Source organism: Lucilia sericata, unplaced genomic scaffold (assembly GCF_015586225.1).
Source record: "Lucilia sericata isolate MDLA Ls3-8-SP2 unplaced genomic scaffold, ASM1558622v1 Contig000237F_arrow, whole genome shotgun sequence".
Lineage (NCBI taxonomy): Eukaryota > Metazoa > Arthropoda > Insecta > Diptera > Calliphoridae > Lucilia > Lucilia sericata.
Genome location: NW_023994264.1, coordinates 95,001 through 108,939, shown reverse-complemented (window position 1 = coordinate 108,939; position 13,939 = coordinate 95,001). Strand labels below are relative to the sequence as shown.

Sequence of the window (13,939 nt, the reverse complement as noted above, 5' to 3'; positions counted from 1 at the left end):
AAACAAACCTTTAATAGTTGGAAATTTCTAAAACGTATAAAAATAACCTTGAATTCATTGCCATAATTACAATCATGGAGCAGATATTGGAAATTTTTCATAATCTCCAACTTGAAACACGCGTTTATTAATCCTTAATTTTATCGCTTATTTTAATTATTTCATAATTGACTAAAAATAATGGAGTTATATGTGAGCTATCTGGGATGTATACAGTCAGGTTGTGTTGGGTTCCAGGGCACTGTAATATACAGAGTAATGAGATCACAGACGAAGAGGAACTAGAGACAGTGGAGCATATTTTGTGCGACTGTCCCGGTGCACAGAGTCTGAGGCGGAAATGGCTAAGAAAAACATTCCATGATGATTTAGGAGATGTAGCTAGGTGTGGTATAGGCGTCGGACCTCATACAATTCCCTTCCAATACTATCAACATTCTTTCTTTATTAGGATAGGAATTCATTAATTTCACACTTACATATCACTTCGGCTTATCAAATTCTGAGTCGATTTAGCTATGTCCGTCTGTCCGTCTATCTGTGTTAAATACGAAGCAATAGAATTGAACCAAATTCACCCAAAATGTTCTTAATTTTCCTAAGTTGTTTGGTATTGAAAATGAGCAAAATTGGTTAAAACCGGGAAAAGTTGTGAATCAAAATTTAAAACAACCTCGAAAAAATAAGCATTTTTTACACATTCTGATGTAATTTTCTCCAAAACTATGCAAGATAATTCCATGAAAATGGTATATATTCCCGGAAAATGGGTTTTTTGTTAATAACTTCCGTCACAATGTCGATATCTTCACAAAATTTTGCAAATTAAAATCTTATGTCAATAGAATTCATACAGAGAAAACAATTCTGGATCGGTCCATAATTGGACATAGCTTCTATACAAGGTCCCCTCCCGAAAATCACTTAAAACCACATAAATCATTACTAAATTAAGATATCCATATAAAATTTGGTGCAAGTATTGCTTTTATGCACAGAAATATTACTGTGAAATTGTTTTCCTATCTGTCCATAATTGATCATAGCTCCCATACAAGATCCCTTTCAGAAAAACACTTAAAGGCACATAACTCATTACCAAATAGTGATACCCATAAAATATTTGGCATAAATACTTTTTTTGTATACATAAATGTTATTTCAAAAAGTTTTCACGATCGTTCCGTCCTTGGTCATAGCTCCCATACAAGGTTCCCTTCCGAAAAGCACTTAAACGCACATAACTCATTACCATTTAGCAAAAATATTGTTCTTATATAAATAAATTAAACTATAAAATTGTTTTACGATCGGTCCATATTTGGTCATAGCTCTCATACTAGGTCCCCTCCAGAAAATCACTTAAATGCACAATATTCATTACCAAATAGTGATATAGATACAAAATTTTGAAATTTTGTCTTTGTATACATAATTGGTCATAGCTCACATACAAGGTCATTTTGCGGTCGGTCCTACGCAAGGTTGCCTTCAGAAAATCACTTGAACACACATTACTTATTACTTAATTACGATATAGATACAAAATTTGACTGAAATATAGCCTTTATGTACAGAAATTTTGCTAAAAGAATTTCTTACGATCGGTCTATAATTGGTCATATCTCCCATACTAGGTCCTGCCCCTGAAAGCACTTTAACCGTATTTAACTAGTTGCATTATCAATTTGTATAGAACAAAATTATATATATGTATTTTGAAAATCCTTAAATCTTTCACAAATATGCATACATGCACATTATTAAATAAATTTAAGGCATATCTTAGGGCGCTATAAAAATATAAAAGAAAATGTAATGTTCAATAAATTTTGGAATTGTAACAGATTTAAGCTGTTAAAATCTTGGGGATTTTCTATTTAAGACATGAGAAAACTTATTTCTACAAATATTTGATCAAATATAAAAGTATTAATATAAAAGTAGTTGGTGGAGGGTATTTAAGATTCGGCACAGCCGAATATAGCACTCTAACTTGTTTCAGTTACAAACCATTTCAGATCTAACTTCCTATCAAAAAAGAAGAAAGGTAATTATATCCTACAGCACTATAGTGGTTTAGCTATGTCCGTCCGACTGTGCGTCTATGTAAACCTTGTAATCAAACTACAAGTCGCAATTTTCCAGATAATTTGATTTAAATAGGCTCATACGTTTCATTTTAACCAAGGACGAAGTTGTTTAAAAATTGATTAAATCGGTCCATTATTCCCCTAGCCTTCATACAATCGTACCCCCGAATAGGGCTTTGGAACTCTTAATTATGGCTTCAAGGTCGTTAATTCCCTCTTAAACACTATCATTATGATGAAATTCTGCATATCTAACTCCTATATGAACATACATTAATGCCTCCACCAAATTTTGATCGATTTGAGGTTCGGCCCATAATTGATCCTAGCTCCCATGTGTAGCCTCTTTCTGAAAATCAGTTTTTCATCAATAAATTGCTTAAATAGTATATGGAAATTAAGACAAAATTCAATATAAATGCTATATTAAACAAGTAAGAAATTATAGTCGGGCGAGGCCGACCATGTAATACCCTACACCTGTTACAAAAATAAAATGTGATTTAGTTTTCAAAATAAAGCATTTAAGTTAAATTGTACCTTGTCTCAGATATACTTAAGCCATTTATTGTTGAATAAAATTGTGGACATTTAAGTCAAATTTTGAAGGAGGCTTTGTATAGGGTCTATGGTCAAATGAGACCCTATAATTATAAAAATCATGAGAGTCATAATGGCTAGAACTTGGTTTTGCAGCTTTTTGTCGCGATACGATTATATTAAACATAATTATGAACTTGAAAGCCCTATTCGTCGGGTTCAGTTGTATGGGGGCTAGGTGAAATAATGGACCGATGTTAACCATTGTCAATAGGCTTCGTACCATAGAAAATCATGTGCCAAATTTCATTGAATTATCTTCAAAATTGAGACCTGTAGTTTGATTAGAAGGTTTACAAGCCCTATTCAGGGGTTCAGTTGTCTGTGAGCTAGGTGAAATAATGGACCGATCTTAACCATTTTCAATAGGCTTCGTCCCTGGGACAATAGAAGATCATGTACCAAATTTCATTGCAATAGCTTCAAAATTGCAAGTTTGTAGTTTGATTACAAGGTTTACATGGACGGACGAACATGGACCAATATTATTGTGCGTTACAAGCATCACCACAAACCCAATATACCCTCCCCACTAAAGTGGTGAAGGGTATGAAAAGAAATCACATTTTAGATATACTCATAACTGATATCATATGGTCGGTCGGGCATTCTCGGCTATTCTTTTTTTATTAGTTTTAAAAATGTATCACATTTTATTAAAATTAATATAAACATTTTTCAGAATTGTTTAAAAAAACAAGAAACATGCAGGTAGTTGTATAAAAAAACATGAAATATTTTTATAAAACTTAGCATAACTCTTTAATTTTTCATCGTATTTTATAAAGATACAAATTTGTATTGTAAATTATTTTGAAAAAATTGTTTTCGACAATATCCCTAGCAAATTAATTATTCAAAATATATAAAATATATACAAATATATTTTAAATACCTGTAAAATAGTGAGCATTTTAATAGCTAATAGTTCATATAATTAAATGTACTTTATCCCAGTATAGCCACAATTTTAGATTTTGGGGAAGGATCCGAGATATCAGAAGTCGCGCTTAGAATATGACGTCGAATTAAAAAATTACCTAAGAGTGAAATATAGCTACAGTCAAGTCATAAATACTGATATATGATATGTCACGGTCGGACTTAAAGTGGCGACGTAATATATAAAAACAAAAAGGGCGGTATTTCTAGGCATGGCAAAAAAATATTCTTTATATTTGAAATGTTATTAATATATTTTTAATCGTAGGGGGTGACTGATTAAACATTTTTCGACCCACCCTAATGTATACCTTTTTAGGTATACAACCCTAACTAAACAATGTACATATGTACTTTATATTCATTTTGTGGTGCCTGAACGTATACTTTATATTAAATTATTATATGAGTTTAAATATTACTCATACGCATCACTCATTACATTTTTTACACAATACTTACAAATAATGATTATTTTTTACATAATTTAAAGTATTTATGTTTGTCCTTCATTTGCAGATCCTTGAAATGTGCTCGTATAACGTTGCATATGAATCTTTTTACATCCTTCGCTGCCAATAACTCCTTATGGTTGGTGTGGTATTTGGTTGTGCTACCGGACGGAGAACTGCTGCAACAAAATCCGGTAAGTTAAGTAGTGTATAATGCAAACAATTAAAATAGAATTTAAAATTTTTCAGTTTAAAATCTAATAACGATTAAATTTAAATTTTTCATTTCATTTTTACAACACCAACTTTATGAACCTGATGGTGTAAACCTTTGACTAACTACAGCCTATATGTGTAGTTTTACATGTAATTTTACATTATTTTCTTCTAACCAACTATTCCTGGATGCTGTGTGAAGGTTTCTATTTACATACAGTTCTGGTGTCAGCCTTTATATCAGAGAAGAAACTAGTTAAATGGTTGATAGCATTTGGTTGGGGCTCACCAGCTGTTGTCATATTTGTTTATGGTTTGGCGCGTGGTTTGATTGGTTCGGCCACTGATAATGCCCAGTAAGTTTAAGGTTTATTAATTATACATTTAAAAGAGACAGATATTGTTTAAAAGTTTTTGTTATTAAATATTTTTGTTAAATTTTTATTGTTATTTTATGCTTATCTACAGCTGTTGGATGAATCAAACAAAATTTGAAAATATTTTGGTTGTACCTGTTTGCATTTCAATGTTCCTTAATCTACTCTTCCTGTGCAATATTGTTCGTGTTGTTTTATTAAAGATGAAAGCACCCGCCAGTCTACAAAACAGTTGTGGCCCATCACGTACAGTGCTCCAGGCATTTCGGTGAGTTATAAATGTTACAGTATTTTTTGTTTTTTCTTCTAATTTTATTTCCTTTGTTATGACCACGTTTAGTTGTCTTTTTTTGCTACGCTATTTCAGTGGGCTTATACTAGAGTAAATTAGATTTGAAGGGAAAAAAATTTATTTAGCAATTTAAGTTGGCAAAGTTGTTAAATGGTATTATATGTTTTAATAAAACATCTCTGTAACTTTTTCTTGCGTTTTTCATTTTAGTGCCACATTGCTGCTGGTGCCATTACTGGGTTTGCAATATATTTTAACACCCTTTCGTCCCGATCCCAATCATCCTTGGGAACATACTTATGAAGTAATATCTGCATTTACTGCTTCATTTCAGGTGAGTAAAGAAATACTTTATTTAAGTTCTTCTTAGTTATTTATTTTATTCATTAATAAGGGGATATATAATTACTGTAATCAAGGAATGTTTATTATAATTTCAACTTTAATATTTGTGTTATTTAATCAACAATATACCAGGACGAGTGGAATCCTTTTACACCACTTTGAGGGTGTTTATGATCATAAACTAATAGCCTTACATCCTTTTAAAGTAAAACCGTTCATCATAGTGTAAAGTTTTGCTATAGTCGACTATTTTCAACATAAAATGAAAATAATAACAATTTACTACAAAATACTCCATAAGATGATTAGAGCTTAACTGTAACCAAGTTTATTTCAATTTCATATTTTTAAACAAATTGTTCTACAACAACGAACAGCTTAAAAACTTTTTCTAAGACAACTTCTTAAAAAGTATAGAATTATTTCAAATAAGCTGAATACAAAACAGAAAAGAATCTAATTAACACAACAAATATTTTATTCGTTTGCTTTCAGCGACCAGCTTGTTTAATTTTACTAGTTAATTTCTATTCATCTTACGGGGTAGATGACTTGATAATTGCTCCCTCTGAGCCGCTAATTCTGTAATCGTAATTTTTTTTTAACAATTTCTTCAACCTACTTGTCGGGTTTCCAACTAAATTTTTGAATGTTTTATTAAGAAGAAAAATAAAAGAAGAAAATTTGGCTAGACATTTACAATTACATATTTATTCTTGGAAATTTATTTAGTCATATGCTTGTGCAAATTGTCGTTTGTTATTACAAAAAATGTGCATATACAAAAGACTAATTATTTCTGAAAATTCAATTTAAATTTATTCATATAAATGGGGAAAAAAATGTTACATTTCATATCGGCGAAAAAATTACATTAAAATAATTTATTTTTTCCATACCAAATATTTTCCATCAGAAGAGACTCTAAAAAGTAAAGATCAATTGTAGATCAGGCACGAATGATACAGAAGTTAAATATTTTCGGTAGTTTTTGATATCGGAAAAAACCCCACAACATTTTCGGTACCTTTTCTAAATAGACTATAGACTAGACTATAGTCTAGTCTATAGTCTAGTCTATAGTCTAGTCTATAGTCTAGTCTATAGTCTAGTCTATAGTCTAGTCTATAGTCTAGTCTATAGTCTAGTCTATAGTCTAGTCTATAGTCTAGTCTATAGTCTAGTCTATAGTCTAGTCTATAGTCTAGTCTATAGTCTAGTCTATAGTCTAGTCTATAGTCTAGTCTATAGTCTAGTCTATGGTCTAGTCTATAGTCTAGTCTATAGTCTAGTCTATAGTCTAGTCTATAGTCTAGTCTATAGTCTAGTCTATAGTCTAGTCTATAGTCTAGTCTATAGTCTAGTCTATAGTCTAGTCTATAGTCTAGTCTATAGTCTAGTCTATAGTCTAGTCTATAGTCTAGTCTATAGTCTAGTCTATAGTCTAGTCTATAGTCTAGTCTATAGTCTAGTCTATAGTCTAGTCTATAAAAATAATTTATTTTTCCATACCAAATATTTTCCATCAGAAGAGACTCTAAAAAGTAAAGATCAATTGTAGATCAGGCACGAATGATACAGCAGTTAAATATTTTCGGTAGTTTTTGATATCGGAAAAAACCCCACAACATTTTCGGTACCTTTTCTAAATAGACTATAGACTAGACTATAGTCTAGTCTATAGTCTATAGTCTATAGTCTAGTCTATAGTCTAGTCTATAGTCTAGTCTATAGTCTAGTCTATAGTCTAGTCTATAGTCTAGTCTATAGTCTAGTCTATAGTCTAGTCTATAGTCTAGTCTATAGTCTAGTCTATAGTCTAGTCTATAGTCTAGTCTATAGTCTAGTCTATAGTCTAGTCTATAGTCTAGTCTATAGTCTAGTCTATAGTCTAGTCTATAGTCTAGTCTATAGTCTAGTCTATAGTCTAGTCTATAGTCTAGTCTATAGTCTAGTCTATAGTCTAGTCTATAGTCTAGTCTATAGTCTAGTCTATAGTCTAGTATAGTCTAGTCTATAGTCTAGTCTATAGTCTAGTCTATAGTCTAGTCTATAGTCTAGTCTATAGTCTAGTCTATAGTCTAGTCTAGTCTGTCTATAGTCTAGTCTATAGTCCTAGTCTATAGTCTAGTCTATAGTCTAGTCTATAGTCTAGTCTATAGTCTAGTCTATAGTCTAGTCCTAGTTAGAGTCTAGTCTATAGTCTAGTCTATAGTCTAGTCTATAGTCTAGTCTATAGTCTAGTCTATAGTCTAGTCTATAGTCTAGTCTATAGTCTAGTCTATAGTCTAGTCTATAGTCTAGTCTATAGTCTAGTCTATAGTCCTAGTCTATAGTCTAGTCTATAGTCTGTCTATAGTCTAGTCTATAGTCCTAGTCTATAGTCTAGTCTATAGTCTAGTCTATAGTCTAGTCTATAGTCTAGTCTATAGTCTAGTCTATAGTCTAGTCTATAGTCTAGTCTATAGTCCTAGTCTATAGTCTAGTCTATAGTCTAGTCTATAGTCCCTAGTCTATAGTCTAGTCTATAGTCTAGTCTATAAGTCTATAGTCTAGTCTAGAGTCTAGTCTAGTCTAGTCTATAGTCTAGTCTATAGTCTAGTCTATAGTCTAGTCTTAGTCTAGTCTATAGTCTAGTCTATAGTCTAGTCTATAGTCTAGTCTATAGTCTAGTCTATAGTCTAGTCTATAGTCTAGTCTATAGTCTAGTCTATAGTCTAGTCTATAGTCTAGTCTATAGTCTAGTCTAGTAGTCTAGTCTATAGTCTAGTCTATAGTTCTAGTCTATAGTCTAGTCTATAGTCTAGTCTATCTATAGTCTAGTCTATAGTCTAGTCTATAGTCTAGTCTATGTCTAGTCTAGTCTAGTCTATAGTCTAGTCTATAGTCTAGTCTATAGTCTAGTCTATAGTCTAGTCTATAGTCTAGTCTATAGTCTAGTCTAGTCTATAGTCTAGTCTATAGTCTAGTCTATAGTCTAGTCTATAGTCTAGTCTATAGTCTAGTCTATAGTCTAGTCTATAGTCTAGTCTATAGCTTCTATAGTCCTATAGTCTAGTCTATAGTCCTAGTCTATAGTCTAGTCTATTAGTCTAGTCTATAGTCCTAGTCTATAGTCTAGTCTATAGTCTAGTCTAGTCTATAGTCATAGTCTATAGTCTAGTCTATAGTCCTAGTCTATAGTCCTAGTCTATAGTCTAGTCTATAGTCTAGTCTATAGTCTAGTCTATAGTCTAGTCTATAGTCCTAGTCTATAGTCTAGTCCTATAGTCTTAGTCTATAGTCTAGTCTATAGTCTAGTCTAGTCTTAGTCTAGTCTATAGTCTAGTTATAGTCTAGTCTATAGTCTAGTCTATAGTCTAGTCTATAGTCTAGTCTATAGTCTAGTCTATAGTCTAGTCTATAGTCTAGTCTTTTTTTTTTTTTTTTTTTCGATAGGTAGGTGAAAATCTTGCATTAGATACCCAGGTGTTGTTTGGGTTATGTCGGATTTCTACCGACTAAAAACACCTCCTTTCTCTTCCATGAGCCCTGCGGGACTGTCCTATTACGAGATTAGTCTATAGTCTAGTCTATAGTAGTCTATAGTCTAGTCTATAGTCTAGTCTATAGTCCGAGTCTATTAGTCTAGTCCTATAGTCTATAGTCTAGTCTATAGTCTAGTCTATAGTCTAGTCTATAGTCTAGTCTAGTCTTTTTTTTTTTTTTTTTTTTCGATAGGTAGGTGAAAAATCTTGCATTAGATACCCAGGTGTTGTTTGGGTTATGTCGGATTTCTACCGACTAAAAACACCTCCTTTCTCTTCCATGAGCCCTGCGGGACTGTCTATTACGATATTACTTCGCAGGACCGGATAGACTTAATTAGTCTCTGCTTCTAACTGCAACAATAACTTTCCTCTGCTTTCTTCCACTCGTAACTTTTCGTGGACTTCTTTAATGATGCTACAAACGATGTCCCAATTTTCTTTCTTTTCCATTGCCACATCTATTATGTTTGCGACGTTAATAACCCGTCCTATGACTACTTCAATTGACAAACGCGCATTTTCAAATCTTGGACAGCAGAACATAACATGCTCAGCATCTTCAGTTGGGTTTTGCAATACGGTCGCTAGTCTATAGTCTAGTCTATAGTCTAGTCTATAGTCTAGTCTATAGTCTAGTCTATAGTCTAGTCTATAGTCTAGTCTATAGTCTAGTCTATAGTCTAGTCTATAGTCTAGTCTATAGTCTAGTCTATAGTCTAGTCTATAGTCTAGTCTATAGTCTAGTCTATAGTCTAGTCTATAGTCTAGTCTATAGTCTAGTCTATTGTCTAGTCTATAGTCTAGTCTATAGTCTAGTCTATAGTCTAGTCTATAGTCTAGTCTATAGTCTAGTCTATAGTCTAGTCTATAGTCTAGTCTATAGTCTAGTCTATAGTCTAGTCTATAGTCTAGTCTATAAACTAGTATATAAACTAGATTATAGTCTAGTCAATAGTCTAATCTATAATCTAGTTTGTAGTCTAGTCTATTCTAGTCTATAGTGTCGTCTATAGTTTAACATATAGTCTACATGGACAGTCAATCGACACAGCAATTGATTTTGAGCCTATTACTGTAAATAAACACGGAATTTCATTGTAATTCAATTTTACCAAAATGGTTTTATAAATAATATAAACTTACTTTAAGTGTAAGGTGTGTTTCAAAATTATAAGAACAAATATATTTTTCGAATTTCTCTTCAAGTATTGAATGGATCTACAAAAAAATTGTACAAATAATACGTTTTTGCATTTACTATTTATACATATACAAAAAAAATAATTTTGAGATTATTGTTGTTGCATTTCTGGAAGTTTTCCGTTATTTTAATGTTGCATAATTATAAAACCAAATCAATAAAAACCTATTATGCAACTTAGTAGGCCAAAAATCTTGGATATAATTGGTCCTAAAATAAAGAAAAGAATTGTGTCTTTGATGTACCATGTAGATTTTTTTCATTCTGACCCTGCAAAAGGTAAAATTTCGGCCATAAAAGACCAACTTTTGAAATTTAGGCAAATTGCTCAGAAATTGGATAGGATTGAGAAAGTTGTTATTTTTTTTTATTTATCGTGATAATTGAGCACAAACCAAGTGATCAGCATGACAAAAAACTCTTTCCCAGCGAGAAATACCCCATATTATTCGTAAAAAGAACAATTCAAATTTGAGTTTAAAATATATAAAAGCTCAGATTGGCGTTTCAGTGCCTAAAATAACAGTGTGGAGGACAATTTCAGAAATAAATAATTCAAAATAATTAAAAATGATGCAAGTTCCGCGGTTACTACCCCATAATGTTACTGCAAAGCTGCAGTTAGCGAAAGAAAACATGCAAGTAAATTACATCCAAGTATTACTTTATCTATTTTTTTGTAAATGGGAAAATAACTATAAATTTTACATCAGTTTATATTTTCGAAGGAAAAAAGTGGAATCCAGATAGAAAATAAGGATATTGGGGAGATATGAGCAAGGATTCCCTACACTTTCCCAAGAGAAATTTTGGTGATGGGTTGCTGATGGTTAGTGCAGCTTTTTGCTCCGACGTCTGCCTCCAATTTCATTCATGTAAAATTAACAGCACGTCCTTCGCCAGAACTCTAGAAATTAATTTTGTGCTTTTCATGACACAAAGTCCAACAAAAAACTAAATTTTCAGCAAGAAAATGCTTTATACCCAACATAAGATTTTTCAAAAACTGGTTTAACACCAAAAATACACCTGCTTTAGAGTGGTCAGCAGTGCTAACTAGATGTAAAGTCCATGGAAAGTCTTTAGGGGATACAACCCAATCGAGTTTACTTGGGAAATCAACGTACGAAAGCCTTAATTTACGAAAAAATGGAATTTCACAGGAATCATCAAATATTTATCAAAATATAATAAAAACTTTAGTAAAAAGTGTGAATTCTGGAATATTTAATCTTCTAAAATATAAGGGAGGCCGAATTACCAAATAATTTTTTAAAATTGTGTTTAATTTTTAAAAAATAATGAAGTGTTTTTTTAATTTTGAAACAAAGACAAACTTGTTATTTGAAAAATATTAGAAATTACGAAAGAAATGGAGACAAATTGCACATCCATGAAAAGCACGTTCAAAGGTGATCATGTTTCCAAAATAATTTATAAAATTTATTAAACATTTTTAAGAAAAATATTATAATAAAAAGTGTTCTTATAATTCTGAAACACACCTTATATTTTTACAAACTCCCGTCCATATAAAAATCAGCTTTTAATACCCCCACATAATACTACTTATGTATATATCCCACATCTAATGGTGTTTAATCTTAAACATTACTTAGAAAATAACGAAAATATTCTTATATACAAAAGTACTTTATAGTTTACAATACGACAATAAATAATACTCATGTTATAGCAAATACTAAATCAGATTTGCATATACAAAGAAATTCTTTTTGTAACATAAAGACCTTGAAATCTTGGTTTTTATTCACAGGATCAAGTTACTTCGTTTTATTTATATTAAATATTAAAATGTTTGCTTGTGTTTCTTTGTATTTGTTTTTTGTTTTCTTGTTTATAAATAATTCTATGGTTACAAAAATGAAAACAAAGAAAATTGTTATATGTATGTACAAAAACAAAAAATTAAATGAAACATTTTGCAATAAATTCTAAAGGATATTCAAAGAATTCTATAACAATAAAGGTGAAATGAAGTCTACCCAATATATATTAGAAAAAATTTAAGAATCTACAAAATAGGAGATTTGTTGAAATATTAATCATACATTTTATAAGGACAAATAAATTAAATTCATTAAATTTAGCTTAATATAACAATGTAAATGCATTGGTTAATACTTTTGTTTTCGGAAATATTTATCAAAAATTTAATAAACAAATTATGTGCGATGCAGGACAAAAAAGTTAGATTGCTATTTCTGGACGAGCAGAGTCTTAAACACCCTCCAATATTTTCACTGAATTTCATTAATTCGTTTTAACGTGGGCTCGAGTTACATAGACAAAGTAAACAGAAGGACATAGCTAACTTGTGTAAAACTAGCATACCCTGGGTGCTTCGCTACCCTAACCAAAACTAAATATATATACAATTTTGTTTACTTTTATAGAAAAATTAAAATTAATTAAAATTTTTTTAATATTTCAATTTTTTACGTTCAATATCATGTGAATAATTTCGCATTCAGGAAGAAGCTTGTATTTTGAGTTTCTTTCGTTAGCTTCCACATAATAGAAAATTTCGAAAGTACTATTTGAAAAAAAGTACTATAAAATACCTCTAATAGATTCTCATTTAATAAAAAATTTTATGTTTCTGTGTTCAATATTATATACAATTCATAAAATACAATTTGATGAATGAAAAAGTACCAAAAGTCCTTTTCAGTAGATTCTCATTCACTAAGGCACATTTTAAATTTTATATTTCGATGTTCAAATATCGTGAAAATATCAAAAAGTACCATCGGAAAAACGAAAAAGTACAAAAATCTCTCTCAATAAATTCAAATCTGCATTCATTTGTTCTAGAAAAGTTGCGCTTTCAAAAAGTACCAAACAATTTACTCGAATTTGTTCCTATATAGGACTTAGTACTCGAATTACAAAATAATATACCAATAGCTTATTATGTGTGAGTAAATAAACTACTTTTTCAAATTTTATAAAAATTGGGTCAATGAGTTTGAATAAAATTAAATTTCCCGTTTTTCCCTTTTTGGTACGTTTTTCCCCAGTGAAGTAAAAAAAATTTTGTTCCAATAAATATTACAGTGTTAGGAATACTTCAATAAATCGAAAAAGTTTTCTTTATGTGCTAAAAAAAAGTACCAAAAATACAGTTCTCTCCCTTTTACACCCAAAAAGGACTGAATTTAAAAAAAGTACGAAACAGGTGTCTCCTAATTTTGGATGATACATATATTCAAAATATTTACAAAAATTTTATTTTGTTTATTAGTTAAAAAGTTATAAAGGTCCAAAAACGATACCAAAATCACTTTTGTTACACATTTTAACCCCTTAAAAGTGCGAATTTCAAAAAAGTTCCAGACACCCTTCTGCTTATTTTAAGAGTAGATACAGGAACATTTAAAATTTTTCTTGTATAACTAATATTAGGTTAGTTAATTAGGAAAACCAGTTTTACCCGTTTTCCCCCTTCTTCGCCCCTAAATGTACAAATTCCCAAAAATCCCTCCTTAGTGGATCTACATAACCAAAAACACATCTACTGTCAAAAGTTCATGATTCTAGGTGCAGCCGTTTTGGCTGTGCGATGATAAATCAGTCAGTCAGTAACGCAACTATTTTATGTATATAGATTGTATCCGATTGTATCCGATCTATCTATCTATCTATCTATCTATCTATCTATCTATCTATCTATCTATCTATCTATCTATCTATCTATCTATCTATCTATCTATCTATCTATCTATCTATCTATCTATCTATCTATCTATCTATCTATCTATCTATCTATCTATCTATCTATCTATCTATCTATCTATCTATCTATCTATCTATCTATCTATCTATCTATCTATCTATCTATCTATCTATCTATCTATCTATCTATCT

General features: G+C 30.8%; 1 protein-coding gene across 1 annotated transcript in view; it reads left to right on the top strand.

The window, feature by feature from the left end:
• The window catches only part of LOC119602522 (calcitonin gene-related peptide type 1 receptor), a 170,374-nt gene that overhangs the window by 133,605 nt on the left and 22,830 nt on the right, over window positions 1-13,939 (top strand). Inside the window, 4 exon segments of the mRNA XM_037954094.1 lie at window positions 4,155-4,281; window positions 4,433-4,659; window positions 4,772-4,948; window positions 5,183-5,306. Of these exon segments, the coding sequence (XP_037810022.1) occupies window positions 4,155-4,281; window positions 4,433-4,659; window positions 4,772-4,948; window positions 5,183-5,306 (655 nt within the window).